This window comes from Terrapene carolina, unplaced genomic scaffold (assembly GCF_002925995.2).
Source record: "Terrapene carolina triunguis isolate 2854851 unplaced genomic scaffold, T_m_triunguis-2.0 Scaffold42, whole genome shotgun sequence".
NCBI lineage: Eukaryota > Metazoa > Chordata > Testudines > Emydidae > Terrapene > Terrapene triunguis.
Window position 1 is genome coordinate 60,828,430 of NW_020664393.1, and position 18,381 is coordinate 60,846,810.

Below are 18,381 nucleotides of genomic sequence, written 5' to 3' on the forward strand. Positions count from 1 at the left end.
TATTTGTCAAAAGGATATTTAGTATTTTTTCCACAAAGAATCAGGACAACAGACTCTGAGCACTGAAACAGCTTTGTTTTGAAGGCACAAGCAAAACCAACCAAACAAAAGGCTATGTTATCAATAAAGGAATTAAAAAAAAAAATTAAGAACTTTGTGCAGATTGTCAAGAAGGATACATAGGAAGCCGTCAAGAAGGTTGAAAAGTTTGACGTGATCACTACTGTAATGGAGAATCTATGATATGAACATTTGTCATAATTATAAAGGTTAAGGGTAACAGCCCTCCTGTGTACCATACTATAATCCCTCCTGGACAGAAACACCAAAATCCTTTTACCTGTAAAGGGTTAAGAAGCTCAGGTAACCTGGCTGACACCTGACCCAAAGAACCAATAAAGGGACAAGATACTTTAAAATCTTGGGGGGGGGGGAAGGCTTTTGTTTGTGCTCTTTGTTTTGGTGGTTGTTCGCTCTTGGGACTAAGAGGGACCAGACATCAATCCATGCTCTCCAAATCTTTCTGAACAAGTCTCTAATATTTCAAACTTGTAAGTACAGCCAGGCTTGTATGCCATCCCTTTGATCATCTTTGTTGCTTGCCATCTTTGTTGATCCTCTCCAGTTTCTCTGCATCCTTTCTATACATTGGTGACAAACTAAACACAGTACTCCAGCTAAGACCTAACCACTGCCGAGTAGAGTGATACTATCACTTCCCATGACTTCCATTCTATGCCTCTGTTAATGTAACCTAAAATTGCATTTGCTTTTTGCAACAGCATTGGCATTGCTGACTTGTGCTGAAGTTGTGATCCACTACAACTCCCAGATCCTTCTCAGCAATGCTGCTGCCAAGCCAGTTATTTACTATCCAGTGTATTTAGATTTTCAGCAAGGCTTTGACAAGGTCCCTCACCAAAGGCTATTAAGCAAAGTAAGCTTGGTAAGCAAAGTCATGGGGTAAGAGGGAAGGTCCTCTCATAGATTGGTAACCGGTTAAAAGATAGGAAACAAAGAGTAGGAATAAATGGTCAGTTTTCAGAATGGAGAGAGGTAAATAGTGGTGTCCCCCAGGAGTCTGTACTGGGCCCAGTCCTATTCAACATATTCATAAATGATCTAGAAAAAGGGGTAAACAGTGAGGTGGCAAAATTTGCAGATGATACAAAACTACTCAAGATAGTTAAGTCCGAGGCACACTGCGAAGAGCTACAAAAAGATCTCTCAAACCTGGATGACTGGGCAACAAAATGGCAGATGAAATTCAATGTTGATAAATGTAAATAAAAGTAATACACACTGGAAAACATAATCCCAACTATACGTAAAAAATGACGGGGTCTAACTTAGCTGTTACCACTCAAGAAAGAGATCTTGGAGTCATTGTGGATAGTTCTCTGTAAATATCCACTCAATGCGCAGAAGCCGTCAAAAATGTGAACTGTTTGTTGGGAATCATTAAGAAAGGGATAGATAATAAGACAGAAAATATCATATTACCTCTATATAAATCCACGGTTCATCCACATCTTGAATACTGCATGCAGATGTGGTTGCCCCATCTCAAAAAAAGATATATTGGACTTGGAAAAGGTTCAGAAAAGGGCGACAAAAATAAGTATGTATGGAGCATCTGCCATATGAGGAGAGACTAATAAGACTGAGACTTTTCAACTTGGAAAAAAAGATGATTAAGGGAGGATATGATAGAGGTCTATAAAATCATGACTGGTGTGGAGAAAGTAAATGAGGAAGTGTTATTTACTCCATCTCATAACACAAGAACTAGGGGTCAGCAAATGAAATTAACAGGCAACAGGTTTTTTTTATAAAAACAAAACAAAAGGAAGTATTTTTTCACACAATACACAGTCAACGTGTGTAACTCCTTGCCAGAGGATGTTGTGAATGCCACGACTATAACAGGGTTCAAAAAAGAACTAGATAAATTCATGGAGGATAGATCCATCAATGGCTATTAGCCAGGATGGGCAGGGATAGTGCACCTAGCCTCTATTTGCCAGAAGCTGGGAATGGGCAACAGGGGATGGATCACTTGATGATTACCTGTTCTGTTCATTCCCTCTGGGGCACCTGGCATTGGCCACTGTCAAAAGACAGGATACTGGGTTAGATGGAGATTTGAGCTGACCCAGTATGGCCGTTCTTACATTATTCTCAATTTATTTTTTCTTCCCTAAGTGTAGCACCTTACATTTGTCTTTGTTGAATTTCATTTTGTTGACTATAGCCTAGTTCTCCAATTTATCAAGATCCCTTTGAATTTTAGTACTATCTTCCAAAGTGTTGGCAACCCCCCTAGACTGTGTCATTTGCAAATTTGATAGTATGCTCTATATTCCAAGACCCAGGTCACAAATAAAGATGTTAAACAACACAATAGTTACTCTTTGTTTGCGGTTGTTTAATCAATTATGTATCCACTTAATGGTAGTTCTGCCAAGCCCACATTTCTCCAGCTTACTTATCAGAATGTCATGACTGTGTCAAACGCCTACTGAAGTCCAGGTATATGTCCATATGTCCACCACATTCCCCCTATCCATCAAACCAGTTACCCCGATAGGATAGATCCATCAATGACTGTTAGCCAAGATAGTCAGAGACACAACCCCATCCTCTGGTTTCCCTAAACCTCTGACTGCCAGAAGCTGGGACTGGATGACGGGGGATGGATCACTTGATGATTACCTATTCTGTTCATTCTCTCTGAAGTATCTAGCACTGGCCACTGTCAAAAGAAAGGATACTGGGCTAGTTGGACCAGTGGTCTGATCCAGCATGGCCATTCTTATGTTCTTATGAGAAGAAGATAGACTTGAAGAACATAGCTAGAGATGTAGAAATCAGTTGGTCTAGATGACAGTTATTTCAACGCTGGTAGCACCTAGTCTACACTAGTGCTCCAACTGTGCTACAGAAAGTGAAAATTTTGAGCAAGCAAACACTAATGTAGAAAAAAGCAGAGGGGTCATAAGCCAGTCGGAATGAGCTGCTGGGAAATAGTAAATAGTAATATCCAAAAAAAAGGAGGGAATGACAACTGATTAAGCAGAATGAATAACTACAGGAAATAAGGAGGAGGAGGAGGAAGAATTCTCATCATCCTTTTTTAAGATAGAGGGTTAGAGACAACAGCATTCAGGATTCTGGAATCAAAGGTAATGTGTGAGGCTTTTGCCTTAGTTGGCATAGTGCGGGGTAGCAAAGGTGTGAAACAAGGCCCAGGTGATTTTACTTTACAGACCTCCTCATAAGAAACCCTTGTGGAAGAAGTTACTACGGATTCAGCAGAATGAGCTTGGGCCCTGAAGGCAGCATCTTCTTGTAAGACACTGTAATAGCAGGCTTTCAGCCATATGGAAATTGTGGCATCAGGTATCTTTTGGACCCTTTTATATTGTAACTGTAAGCCATGAAAAGGGCATCAGACATTCATTCTATATTGAGTTCTCATGTCCTAGTAGTAAATTAGATCTCTAACTAATCCAAGAAATGCAGACCATTATCCTTGGGTTTGGAGTTAATCGAAACTTGGAGCAAATTTAGATTTTCAGATTTGCACCAGTGAAAAACATTTCCTTATTTCTGTGCTAGGCCTGGATCATGGAGACTTTGGAGGACCATGAAAGTATTTCTTTCACTGGGAGGATGAACCTATCATCAATTTAAGTTGACAAAAATGTAAAATTAAAACACAAATTTTCTTTCCACAGTAACAATTTTAGACATGAAAATTAAGGTTTGGGATTTTGTTTGTTTGTTTTTGTTTTTTAAAATAGTGCATTAATTCAGCATTTGCCTAGAAGAAAAAGTGATAAAAATGAGATATGGACTATCTGTATGAAACTTATTATCTAAGCAGCTTAACCATACTTGCAATTTTTTTGTAAAAGGGATTATATTTACCTTGGTGACAGCCTTTGAAGAAAAGGTAATGTCATCAATGAAAGTGACAATATCTCCTGGGTAGAGTCTATCAAAGTACTTTGCACATGTATCATATGCACTTAACCATTCTGGTATTGTTTCTGGTGCTTTTTTAATGAGCTTGTGATCACCATTCCAGAAGAGTTTTTGTAACCAGATGGTGTAAACAGAGCTTGGAGAGAGCATACTACCATCTTTCTCAGGGATTTTGGGAGCGAGTTTGGAAATGGATAAGATGTTCTGACTTGTAAGGATGGGCTGCAATACTCCCAGAGGGCTCAGATTTTCATCAGTTAGTTTTTTGTAATTGAGATCTATTGGCAGAAAGAGAAAAACAAAAGTAGTTATTAAAGTTGCATCTATTCAACAGGTAGGACTGAATTTGGCATTCTATGTACAAAAAAACCCACAAGGACTGAAAGAGCACTGACAGAACTATCATCTCCACAGACAAAGTCCATTCTAACTTAGGGTTGATGCATGTTGACAGACTGTAATGTAGAAAGGGCTGTTGATGCTTCTATTTGCTGATAATCAACAGGTTTAAACTCCTAGTGATAACAGTCTGTCAAGAAACATTAGCATTTTTTTAAAATTATTCAAGTCTCATATCAAGTACATATACATATACACCTCTACCTCGATATAACGCTGTCCTCGGAAGCCAAAAAATCTTACCACGTTATAGGTGAAACCGCATTGTATCGAACTTGCTTTGATCCACCGGAGTGTGCAGCCCCGCCCCCCCCGTTACCGCGTTATATCCGAATTCGTGTTATATTGGGTCGCGTTATATCGGAGTAGAGGTGTATGTGTTTATCCATAGAGAAGCAAGTGCATATACAGAAACATCTATGGCTACAAATATACATAAATTCCTGTAAAGCCTACAAAACTTGATTCTGCCCCTCTGCCTTCACTGACAAAAAGTATGCTTTTACCATGGGAAAACTAACGTGCATGAGCTATCTCGCTGTAAAAACATAGTGGAGACAAAACACTAGTTTTACAGAGACAAAGTAGGCAAGGTCACCCATTGCCAGGGGGTAGTACTGACCTTCTCTAGCTACCTCATGAAAAGAACTACAAATGCCTTGTCTCCATTTAGGATTTTACGGTGAGATAACAATCATGTTAGTCATCTTGCTGTAAAAACACTGTGTGTCAGTGAAGACAAAGACATAGTATGCCTGTCTGTGAAGAAAAGTAAACAAGCCCTGCTCCGTCCAAAAACCTTAACCCTGAGAGATTGGTGGAACATCTTCAGTAGCATTACTTTACGCTATAGCCCTTCCACTCAGCCCCATACTTTCTCTTGCCAGATAGGTTTATCTACATCCTTCAAACATTTTGCTTTCACTTGGGCCCTTCTGGAAATTCTTATACATGCTTATCTTTCAGTAGTCTCCTTGAGCTCAGGGAGCCTTAGGCCATGTCTACACTTACTGGGGACAGGCGCTGCTGCAATTTTTTTTTTTTTTTTTAAATGGAGATATACCTATCTCCTAGAACTGGAAGGGACCCTGACAGGTCATCGAGTCCAGCCCCCTGCCTTCACTAGCAGGACCAAGTACTGATTTTGCCCCAGATCCCTAAGTGGCCCCCTCAAGGATTGAACTCACAGCCCTGGGTTTAGCAGGCCAATGCTCAAACCACTGAGCTATCCCTCCCCCTATTGATGCTAAATCGACTGCAGAGCACTCTCCTGTCGACTCCAGTACTCCACCGGAACGAGAGGAGTAAGGTAAGTCGACGGGAGAGTTTCTCCCGTCGACGCAGGGCAGACACTGCAGTAAGTCGACCTAAGCTACGTTGACTCCAGATACGGTATTCATGTAGCTGGAATAGTGTAACTTAGGCTGACTTACCCCAGTAGTGTAGACAAAGCCTCAGACTGTAAGCTCCTCAGGGCAGGGACTTCGTCTTTTGTCTTTACAATTCTATGCACATTTATGATGCTGTACAAATAATAATGCTATGACTGTGGATAAATGGGGAAAAAAAACAACACCCTAGCAACTGGGCAAGATCAAGATTAAAGATGCAAGTAAACAGCAGCCAAGAAATGCAAATGTTAAGACTGCTCCCACAATGGTATACATTGACAACAAATCAATAATATATTAAAAATTTACGTAAAAAGATGACAGATTAGAATATTATTTACACCATGACAAGATAAAGTTGCTGGAACAACCTTAATTTCTATAATTTCCTGACTTCTGAATGCTTATTATTACAGCAGTAGTGTTATAACACTTGGTTTTACATTTAATTTCCCAATTTAGAACACACACACACACACACACACACACACACACACACACACACACACACAGAAATAAAGTAATCCACATATGTTCAGCTTTGGAACTTTTAAATTCTTCAATCTTGGGCCTATGCTAATGGCTTTTCATAGCTGTCTCTTCTGTGAAGTTTAAGTTCTGCAAGTTCCCAACCTCAATTCTGCTACTAATGAAGCTGGATGTACTTAATGACAAAAAAAGCAAAGGAGAGACAAACAAAAAAAGTGCTATTTTTGAAAAGATTCATAACATTTTTTCAGACGTGGCTTAGTTTTTTAAATGCAATATATGTCTGGAAATCAATCACATTTTGATGTTTCTAGGCTTAGCCAAGTAAATCAACCAAAAGCAAAATTTTGATAATGATTTTTTTAAATGCGCATTTAATTGAGAATAGCAGAGAAAAAATTGCTCAAACTTTCAAAAAATCACATTTGGACTTCCAAAAAATGAAAATTTGGCTTAAATTTTATTGTGGAAGATGTGAGCAATTGAAAAGGGGAGTGTGAGCTGCAAGTACCATGTGTGAAGTAAACATGTGTGTACATATGTATTTTATATACATATTGCACATAAAACTATAGTACAAGACCATTATTAAGGTTGCAAAGTCAAATACTCAAAAGTTAGGAAATACCACAAAGCTATTTGTACAACTTTAATTTGGCCCCTTTGTGTGTATTTGTTATGACAGTTTTTAATTTCATGATTACATGCTATTTTTTCCAAAGGACCCCTGCCTCATTCAGTGCACAGACAAACTGTGCTTACTGAATGAGTAGCATTCAATATTCTGTTTTGTCCTCATAGTTAAATGTGTAGCCTCAGGCCTTAATTTACAGCACACTGTTCAAACCCTGCTATAAAGACAGAATTATTAATATCCTCATGGTCTTTCCTATGGCCTTCATTACTATAGCATCTCAGTGCTTAATTAATCAATCCATCTTCACAACACCCCTGTGCGATAAGGGAGTATTATTATCTCTAAATTACCACTGGGGAGGTTGAGGCACAGAGATTAAGGTCAAACAGTACGCTAATTTTGGGTGCTCAACTTGAGAAGCCTTGAAGACTTGATTTTTTTTTAAAAGAGTTCTTAGCGTTATAAAGCACTTTGTACATTTAAAACATTGACTTCAGTTGTAGCTGCGAAGACTAAGCGCTTCTGCAAACAGACCTCACGTGACCAAGTTGAGCACTGAAAAAATGAGGAACACAAACAATTAGTGGGAACCTCTGAAAAGTTTACTTTAAGTGACTTGCTTAGCTTCACATAGGAACTCTCTGGCACTGGCCGGGATAGAATCCAATTATCCAACGCTGCGTTTGACTGATTTAGCCATAAGACAGTCCTTTCTCTTCCTGCAATCCCCTGTATTATTCACAACACACCTTCCAATCTCTGCAGCATAAGACGGGGTTGCTAAGACAGCACTTCATTTACAATGCAACCCTCATTCATCCCCAGAGCAGAGCCATCCAGTGTATTGAAATGTTTTCTAAAAACATTCAGTTTGAGGCAGACACCTATCATGTCAAGTTTCAAAACAAACAATTACAATTTGGCAAAGTTCTACACAACTGAAAAGAGGGTCTTATAATGGGTAGTGTCAGGCAACTTTAATAATGGGGACACTATTAGCCCTGCTTAAAAATATAATTACATAAATGCCTGTTGCCAGGCCGGGTGAAAAATAGTAGTTAAAACTGTATCCCTTTCTGCAGAATAAAGTAATATCAAACAACATTATTTAAAAAAAATATGAACTTTTAAAAGAAAAATGCTTAACATCTATGAAATTATGTATTATGTAATTAAGATTTTTGATAGGCACACCAATACACAGAATGCATTTTAGGTAGTTTAAGAGGAGCAGATTTTACATGAACTGCATTTCTGCCCACAGTATGTTATTCAAGTGCTTGTTTTTGTTTTTTAAGCCTCTTCATACACTGTAACCCATATTTTTGCAGAATGGAGAATTTCATTTTAATTATACAAAGATACATTTAATATTTACATAACATTTTTAGAAGCTAAAATATTTAACATTTACTAGACTAGAATATCAAAATACTGTTTAATTTTTTTTCAGCAATGCATTTTGCTGTAGCTTGCTATGAAAGACTAATCTAAACATGCAATAAATCCAAAGATTAGGTTAATTTTCCTCTGAGGCATAAGAAACCTATTGAGCTCCCTGCATCTATCTGATTTGCTTATAAAAGAGCATCTGATAATTTGAAACTAGAAAGTGTGACCTTGTCAATACTCAGAAAACTGAATAAATGTGATAAGTAACTACAGATATAAAGTACAAAACAAATAAATCTCGTACCTGGTGCAACGGCCTTGAATTTTTTCAGCAGTCTTATGTGAGTTTCAGGTTTGATAGCATGCTTTACAAATTCTGAACAACCACAGTTTTCAAGGAAAGTAAAATAATAAAGCAACCGCTGGTGATCTATGCCTTCAATACCCGGGTAAACATATTTGGCCATGTGTTGATGTAGGGCTTCAGGGTTGGTTTTCAAAGTCTCAAAGAGACCAAGACTTTGTGCTCTGTCTTCTATTTCTCCAGTGGATAAGCTGTGTGTAAAACAAATATTGCTTTAAAGGTTGGACACTCAAGTAAATTAAATACATATTCACTCAAATACAAGAGGTAACATGATAACTAATTTTTTTCCTTAAGCAGAAAGGTTCAATTTTGTAACAGATTTTGAAGTGTGAATACTACTTCATGTACATATGTCTGACGTGTAAAAAGTGATCCCAAATATTTAAGAAATTCTTAAATAATTCATGCTCTTTCAATAAGAGGAAAAGAGGCTGGGTAATAAACTACTTATTTAGACATGTATATAGAGAGTCATATCAGTCACATCAGAATATTTCATACTTTCACATTCCAAAGTCATCAAATGATATTGGATCACCATTTCTATAATAAACATCTATTTTCAGGTTTTCTAGTTTGCTGCAAAAATTCAGCTTTAAGATGAAACTTGGCAGGTGGGTTCTCCATCATGGAGATTTTGGCTGGTTTTAAGTTTTAAAAGGGTAAGAAAATAGAGCTTTTACAGTTCAAGTTTTCTTTAAATTATCCATTTAAAAAAGTAATTATTCCATATTATGAATCGCCTGAGTTTGCTATCCACATTTTTTTTTTAACGGCAAAAACCTTCACATTATAAAAAAGGAATGTGCACGTGCATGGGAACAAGCAGCAGCAGAATTAGAATAGTCAATAGCTACATTGTACATATGCACTTGAAGCACGATATATTAATGCTTTAGATGTTCAATATAGTCAGAGGACTTGGTCAGTAAAGGGAGATGGTAATGGCATATCTTTTGGTCATTTGTTTGATTCAGTAACGACCAGAAAGTTAATATCGGCTGGACTGTTGGTGACATGGCAAATGACTTGGGCCAGGATGCTGAAAGGTTCTCCATGTGGAATAACTGTGCTAGACTGGGGCTTTGTTGATTTTATACTAGCTTATACTAGCAATAGATGTTGTTGATAGATAATGCTTAGATCATAGTATCCATTCCCCTGCAAGTACAGCATATAGTACTCATACAGAGGGTACCTTCAGACAGCCTAATCTCTCAAATACATTCAGTCACTAAAATTGGCATTTTGCTAGCAGATTGAAGCATTTCCCCATAGATTTAATGCAGATGAAGATTCAGCTATTCTCTCATGCCTGGGGCTGAGCCCCGTGCAACAGCTTTGAGAAACATCGATAGGTAGGACGAAAAAACCTGCAGTATTACTGCCCATTCTGTACCTACTCTCTGTAGAACCACTTTCCACGTCTGTCAACCTACCAGTGATAGTCATTAAATTTAACTGAACATGAAAATGACACTTAGAATAGCAGGAAGGCCAGAGATCTCTTGAAATAGCTTAGTACAGATAAGAACAACTAAACAACAAGGTTAAATACAAATGCAGGCAGAATTAAAGCCACAAATGAAAATGTCTAGAATATGCTGAAAATGTAAAATTGACCAGCTCAAATCTGAAGAATTTAACCCACAGTACATTTCCAATAAATCAGATGTTTTCTGCTCTCTTCTTGTTTATTAAAGGGAGTTATATTCTGAATACTGCCTCAGTAGAAGCAACATTGAGACATTTTATATTTACCTGTGATTTCCAAACAGAATATGCTCAGTTTCCAACCCTAAAGATGATTTTTGTCACTGCAAGAACTGCAAACTCAATCTTGTTTCAGTTGGAATTAAGGTCCTACCTTTTACTGTAATAAAGATTCTACATATAGAACAATTAAAAATTTCGATAATGATGCTGAAGACAATGCAACTACCTTGTTCCTTCATAGCTGTATTGGCTCTGCAGTGCTAATGAAATAAAATTCTGTTTTTTTCCTTTCTCCAAAGTTTAAGCCATTTGCTCAGTTTGGACCCACAGTTAAATCTTCCCAAATCTGCACTTTTTGTTTAATTACCTTGTCAAGACAGATATTAGAATACATTTACTGACACATAATAAATATTGAAACCTCCCTGTTAACTAAATTACAATGTGTCAACATGTTTTACAGACTTCTGTGATCAATAGTCCTTTTCAATAGCTTCTATAGGAAGAAGCAGTTATATTTTCCTTTAGAACATAAAATGTATTTTTAACTTAGATAATAATCACCACAAATTCTGATTCATTGCACGATGCAATATCATATGATCATTACTGTCATCACCTAATAAAATAAATGATTACTAGTATAAAATGTATGTCTCTTTTTTCAGAAACTGTCCATAAAGTGGCTTATATAAATACTGCATATTTGTCTAACAATGAGTAACTCTTAGAATAAACTTGTTTTCATTTCAACATTAATGCGTAAGAAGGCATGCATTATTAATATAATAATCCCTAGAGTGAATTATACTGTAATGGCCACATGCTTTCAATCACCCTTAAAATGAGATTATTGTAAACTAAAGAATGTTCTGCAGTATCTTATATTATTATACATCAATTTTTTTAAGATACTTTTTTGAATTTCATTTGGAAAAAGGACCTTTATTTTGTATTTCACTTATTATAGTCTTCCACAAATACTAATTCATAGATGAGAGAATGAATAAAATGGCAGAAGCCTTAGGTGATATCCCGGCCCCACTGAATTCAGTGGAAGCTTTGCCATTTACTTCAGTGGGTCCAGGATTTCACCCCTTGTGTGTAATTTCTTTTAATGAAATAAATAGTATAGGAACATGTTCGAATTTAAGGGCTGTAGCTTTTTTTCTCTTACTTTTTTTAAGACAGAAAAATTCAGACTGCTCCTCCATCTTCAGACCTCTCCACTCCATACATAAGTAGTTTTATCTCTTATGTCTCATGTTTTATAAAATATGATAACTTTTTCATGCATTTTAATTAATAGTTAATGTTAAAAGGGGTGCAAGTGGTACTGAAAGGTGTGGATACATGAATTATTTCAAATTTAAAGCCAACATCTTCATTTTTTTTTTTACTGAAACTGGTTTAGTTGTGACTTTCAAAACAACAGATAAGAATTGCCCTGGTTCATTGCTTTTGTTCTGTATTTATACCGAGAGCATGAAGCACTGCCATCTGAACCTGCTATAAGGACAGTTGGCATAGCCTCTTATTGTTCCATCTTACCCATTCTTAAAAAGGGGTATGTAGTATTTGCCTGCCTCACAAGGTTGTTGTTACGCATATGTGATTAATTCGAACCAATTAGAATGAGAAACAAAAGTATCTTTTTTTAAATCAATATAACCAAGCGTTGGACATAATCTCCTAAACTGGACCCAATTCGGTAAAACTGCTACAAAGATGAAAGGTGTTCCTGTAAAAAATCAGAACCTTACGTGAATATCATTATGGAGATGAGAGGTATTAATACTATTGACTTTAATGCAAAGAGGATCAAGCCCTATATGAAGAAGTTGAAGCTTATGTAATAGGAGTGTAATTCCTGTGCATGGTGATAAATTATAACTAAGGTTAAGATTTTGTCCCGTGTATTGTTAGTAAAAATCACAGACAGGTCATGGGCAATAAACAAAAATTAATGAAAGTCTGTGGTCAGGAGCGCTGGACGCTGCTCCAAGGCTGGGCTGCCCTTGGCTGCTGCTCCAGACCCAAACCCAGAGCCTGGTTGCGGCTCCAGCCTCTGAGTGGCTGCTGCTGCGGCTGCTCCAACCTTCTCAACTGACTGCTGCTCCAGCCCGCGTTGCTCCTTCCGTGGGGCTAGACAGCTGTTCCAGCCCTGCTGCTCTGGTACAGGCTGAAGCCAAAGAACTCATGGAGGTCCTTTAAAGTCACGGAATCCACAACCTCAGTGACAAAATCGTATCCTTAATTATAAATAACTTAGCATCAGCCAAATGTATTCCCCAATGCAATCTTATATTTCATATATAATGACAATGTCGGTAGATATACAAAAGTATGACCTCTTTAACTTAAATATTCTAAAATTCACACACATTTAAATTGTTTTTAGCACATCACCTGTTTCTCCAACAAAATTCAGCCAATTTGCATTTAGTAGTGTTAGATACAAAGACGTGATATGTAAAATTTTCTCTTTTTCATTTAAAAAAAAAAAAAAAAAAAAAAAAAAAACTTTTTTCTACTGTTAACAATACATGAAATAAATATGGTAATTGAATGACCATCATGAAATCCTCAGGAATGAAGCATATACATTTCTGTGTCATTTAAGCAGGCCAACTGCATCCCCCTGCATGCATGGATTTTGAGAAGCGCAAGAACCTTCTAGAACTGCTTGAAGAATATAACATTGTTTTCAAAATTCTATAAAATATTTAATGCCTCAGTCATTAGTGAGTTGACACTCATTTGGAAAAAAGTAATTCCATATCCTAAGATGATTTTAAGAAGCTAAGGAATGAGAAGAAATGGTTTGTGTTTAGTGAGGTCAGGGCCAGGGCCGGCTCTAGGATTTTTGCCGCCCCAAGCAAAAACAATTCCCCCCCCCCCGTTTTTTTCTTACCCCACCCCTGGCCCCGCCTCAACTCCGCCCCTTCCCCAAATCCCCAGCCCTGCCTCCTCCCCCCAGGGTCTCAAGCCTAGGAGGGATGGAGGAAGGGAGGGAGGGAGAGAAGCAGCGCGCGCACCGCGGCCACTCGGAGTCTCCCCCTCCCTCCCAGGTTTGAGAGCCTGGGAGGGAGGAGAGCAGCGGTGCGTGAATCAGCTGTTTCACGTGCCGCGGCCACTCGGGATCTCCCCCTCCCTCCCAGGTCCCTCATGAAGCCTTGAAGAGCCATTTAACCCTTCCTCCATTAATCCTTTTATGGGTTGTTAAGGAAGGCCTGATTAAAATGTAAATGTATGGAAAATGTGAAGCATGCTATGTGAAAGTAAAGCAAATGTAGTAAACAAAAGCTGCTTCTTTCTGCCATGAGAATTCTCTTGGAATGGGTCATACCTCAATGGAACAGAACTGTAAATTAATTCAGATGAGCCTCAACACTTACCCACTATCAGTGAACAGAAACTCAAGATGTGTCATATAAACTTCCCAAAGTGGAACACTGTAACGTTGAGCCAAAGAAAGAGCGATCTTGTACACATTTTCTTCAAGTGTTCTTGTTAGGGGAGAACCATAAAACACAGCAAGAGAAAACAAAATAACTGGTCACTCTAAAATACTTAGGAAAAAAAAGTCAAAGAAAAATACTTAAGCTAGAAAAGGCATTGTTGCTCTGCATACCTCCCCTCCCAACCCCATGCACAAACTGAGAAACAACAATTCAAATTAGTTTTATTTCTTTGTTTTATTCTCAAAAGTAAAACAGATTAGAAATCTATCATTCTGGAATTGCTTGTATGGGATAAATAAAAATTCCTATAGGTATAGGTATCAAAATATTAGGGATAGATTTTTCAAAGGCACAAACAGAAGTTATGTAAATGTAAACAAACTTGTTTATCTTAGTGATTGGCTAAACAAGAAGTAGGACTGACTGGACTTGTAGGATCTAAAGTTTTACATTGTTTTGTTTTTGAGTGCAGTTATGTAACAAAAAAAAAAAATCTAGATTTGTAAATTGCACTTTCACAACAGAGATTGCACTACAGTACTTGTATGAGGTAAATTGAAAAATACTATTCTTTTATTTATCATTTTTACAGTGAAAATATTTGTAATAAAAATAATAATATAAAGCGAGCACTATACACTTTGTATTCTGTGTTGTAATTAAAATCAAATATTTGAAAATGTAGAAAAACATCCAAATATTTAATAAATTTCAATTGGTATTCTATTGTTTAATAGTGTGATTAAAACCACGATTAATTGCGATTTTTTTTTTTTGAGTTAATTGTGTGAGTTAACTGCGATTAATTGACAGCCCTTACTATATACATAGTTTCATTCAGGTGAGGGTTCTTTGGGGGTTTTTTTGGGCTTAACCCTATTTCGAGGGATATAATAGAGACAGGGGCTGATAGATCTGTCTATTAAGATCACCTGACACTTCCCATTTTCTCAGTTGCTTATAGGTTTGCTAAGCTTTAAAGTTTGGGGTGAAATTTTCTATGCTAGTTGTCTGCCTCAGGCTGAGATTATTTTGGAAAATTTCAGCCAAAATGGTTCAGCCATTTTGGAGAACAAGGCTAGGAAAAATACATTTTCTCCATATTAATCAATACTGGTGACCCTTTCTGAACAGCTCTAGTGTCCCCATGCTTTGGAACAGGGACTGGGACAAGAATCCTGAGAAGTGGAAACGGACTGATTAGGTGAGGAGAATGGGACTGTGAGAAAGAGCTGGGGTGGGAAAAAGATAGCACTGGGAAGGAACAGTTGTGATCATCTAGTTTGACCTCCGGCATAACACAGGACTTTCTTGAATTAATTTCTGCTTCAAATCCAATAGTTGTGTCTGAAGTTGAGTATATCTTTTAGAAAAAGATCCTTAAAGATTTCCAGTGATGAGAATCGACCACAACCCTTGGTTAGTTTTTTTGATAGTTAATTACCCTCACTGTTAAAAACTTGTGCCTTATAAATTTGTCTAGTTTCAAATTCCAGCCATTGGATCTTGTTATACCTTTGTCAGCAAGACTGATAACCCCGTTTCAGATTTGTTCCCTATGTAGGGATAGATCAAATCACTAAGGCCCATAACCTGAGTGTCATCTTCAACTTGAACCTCTCTCTAGGTATACACATCTAGGCTGTGTCTAAATCTTGCATATTCTTTGTGCACTACATCTCTACGATACAGCCTTTCCTAACCACCCATACAGCTAGGCTCTCATCATCTCACATCTCAATTACTGCAATACCCTTCTCTCTGGCCATGACAAATGCAATCTTGCCCCACTCATATTCATTCAGAACGTCGCTGCAAAGATCATTCTCCTAGTCCATCACTTAGGGCTGGTCTACACTGCCGCGCTAGTTCGGCGGCTGGGGATCGAAGTTCCGAGTTCGATTTATCGCGTCTGGTCTGGACGCGATAAATCGAACCAGGAAGTGATCCCCGTCGACTGCGGTACTCCAGCTAAACGAGAGGAGTACCGCGGAGTCGACGGGGAGCCTGCCTGCCGCGTGTGGACCGCGTCTGAACCGCGGTAAGTTCGAAGTAAGGTATGTCGAATTCAGCTACGTTATTCACGTAGCTGAATTTGCGTACCTTACTTCGACTTGGGGGGTAAGTGTAGACCAAGCCTTGGATGATGTCACTTCCCTCCTTCCATCTCTTCAACTGGGTTCCCCTTCTCTACCATATAAAATATAAGATGCTTGTCTTCACTTTCAAGCCCTTCATGGCTTATCCCCATTTTACCTATCATCTCTCACTCACAATCAAAGTGTGGACTCCTTTCTCTGATTGGCCAATGATGCCACCCTCGACCACTTGTTAAATTTTGAAACAAGCACTTTTATGCTTTCTCCCATGCTACCCCTCACATTTGCTCCCTATCGTCTGTAAAGTGACCTCATTGTCCTTCTTAAAACGTTCCTTTGCCATGATGCATACAATAAACTTGACAACAGTTAGGAAACTGATGCGTTGATGCCATAGCCTACCGTGGTGACCAATATTGTCCCAATGTTTCCTTGTAGTTCCCTGTCTATCTGAATCCATCTAGGTATAACGCAAGAGACAATAGATTGCTACTCTTTGGGGCTTTTTATTCTGTTTGTACAGCACCTAGCACAATGGGGCCCTGGTCCATGACTATAGCTCCTATGTACTATGGAAATACAAATAATAAGAATGATTTTATGTTTTTCCAGAGCATTGATTAAAATATTAAATAAAGTAGAACCCCACTAGAAACACACCCTTTTGGTCATTATTCTGTGTTTACAATTACATTTTGAGACCTACCAGTTACCCTGGTTTTAATCTCAATAAGTGTGCCGTGTTGCTTTTGTATCATTCCAGTTTCTTAATCAAGATGTCAAATGCCTTATGGGTGCCAAAGCATACAACATCAACACTATTACCTTTCTCAACCAAACTTGTGATCTCATCCAAGAATGATATCAAGTTAGTTTGACAAGGTCCATTTTCTATAAAGTCATGTTGATTGGCATTAATATTATCCCAATTCTTTATTAATTGAGTCCCATAACAGCTGTTCCATTATTTTGCCCATGATCGAAGAATAGTTGCACAGGAGGCTAGTGAACAGTGTATTGGCAACAGAACTGCAAGAATCTACGCAACATTTCTTACATCACTGTCACTGGACCACCAGAGCAATAAAAGGGCAACTGGGAAGAAAAAAAAAAAAGGCAGAGAGGAGGTTGCCTCTACTATTTTGGGGGTTATTTAAAGCCTTGCTCTATACTGACCAAGTTTTAGATTTAGAATGTTGGGTCCACTCCAATTTCCTTCCCTTCTGATTCCTAGTGCACACATTAATGTATTTTTATCCTGGTTCCCACACTTCCCATAAAATTCATCATGACATGCCACTGCACTATTCTCCATAAAATATGGAAGAACTAAAACAAGATAACGGACAATATATATGAGCAGGGAACAATATCATGCTGGGATATCACCACACGTGGTGAATATGATGCAATCTGACTGTTACAGGGTAGCAGGGGGTTTTCACTGACCCTCTGTGTTAGCTGGTATTCAAGTCTGGTATAAATCTGCTGAAATTCTGTTAACTTATAGCAGCAGGAATGGCTGTTTAACTCCAAACAATATTTGACAAACACATACACTATAAGGAGCATTTCCACCGTGGAACAGCTTCAACAGGAAAGACTGAGGAAGGCCCCATAGCAGAATATCCCATAGCCCAGTTGTGAGAGCACTCAGCTGAGAGGTGGTAGGTTCCAGTTCAAATTCCTTCTCCTCTCAGGTAGAACAGGTTCTTGAAGAGTAGGTCTCTCACATCTCAGGTCAGTACATTAACCACTGGGTTAAAAATTATGAATGAGGTTCTTCCCCCATGCCATGCTCCTTGCTAAAATGGCGTAGGTGCCTAATGCCAAGACAAGGTTTGCAGCTGAAAATCCCGAGCAGAAGGAGGAACCTTCCTGCAGTCTGTATTTAGGCACTTGCTTCCGAGAGAGGGGAGGGCCTTAGCAAAACACTCCTTAGCTTGGCATCTCCCGTTGTCTAGTTTAGGTGAGAAGCAGCCTCACTTGTTCGATTTTGTCAATTTCTTTCTAAGGTGCCTATCTTTCCCCATTTATTGTATAGGGAGCCTAGGCACCTAACTCAGACTTTGGGAATCCCAGTGATTTTCTAGGTACCTAGAAGTAAGGTATTTTGATGCTCAGCATTGTCATTTCTTTGTGTATCAAGCCTTTAGGAGGCACTCTGCAGCCTATTCTCGAGAACCCCAAGACTAGAATAAAGGGATTCTGGAAATTAGGATTACAATTCAATAGAAAAATTGAATGGGGAATCCAACAGAGCTGGGTCTCTAGTCAATGCTATGAGACTGATGTACAATCTACCAGATTGGGGGGGGGGGGGGGGGAGGAGTGTATACATTTTTGCAATGTAAGTCTACTATAACTAAATTATCAACACTAAAACAGAGGGTTTATCTATAATGTATTCAAATTCAAATGTGGAAGACACGATATT

The 18,381-nt window shown here is 38.2% G+C and overlaps 1 protein-coding gene across 1 annotated transcript in view; it reads right to left on the bottom strand.

Annotated features, from left to right (window-relative positions):
- NBAS (neuroblastoma amplified sequence) overlaps nucleotides 1–18,381 on the bottom strand; it is a 381,012-nt gene that overhangs the window by 122,997 nt on the left and 239,634 nt on the right. The window contains exons 42-44 of the mRNA XM_026655553.2: nucleotides 13,780–13,890; nucleotides 8,603–8,853; nucleotides 3,934–4,268 (exon numbers count right to left, since the gene is read on the bottom strand). Coding sequence (XP_026511338.1) covers nucleotides 3,934–4,268; nucleotides 8,603–8,853; nucleotides 13,780–13,890 — 697 coding nt within the window. The remainder of the gene's footprint in view (nucleotides 1–3,933; nucleotides 4,269–8,602; nucleotides 8,854–13,779; nucleotides 13,891–18,381) is intronic.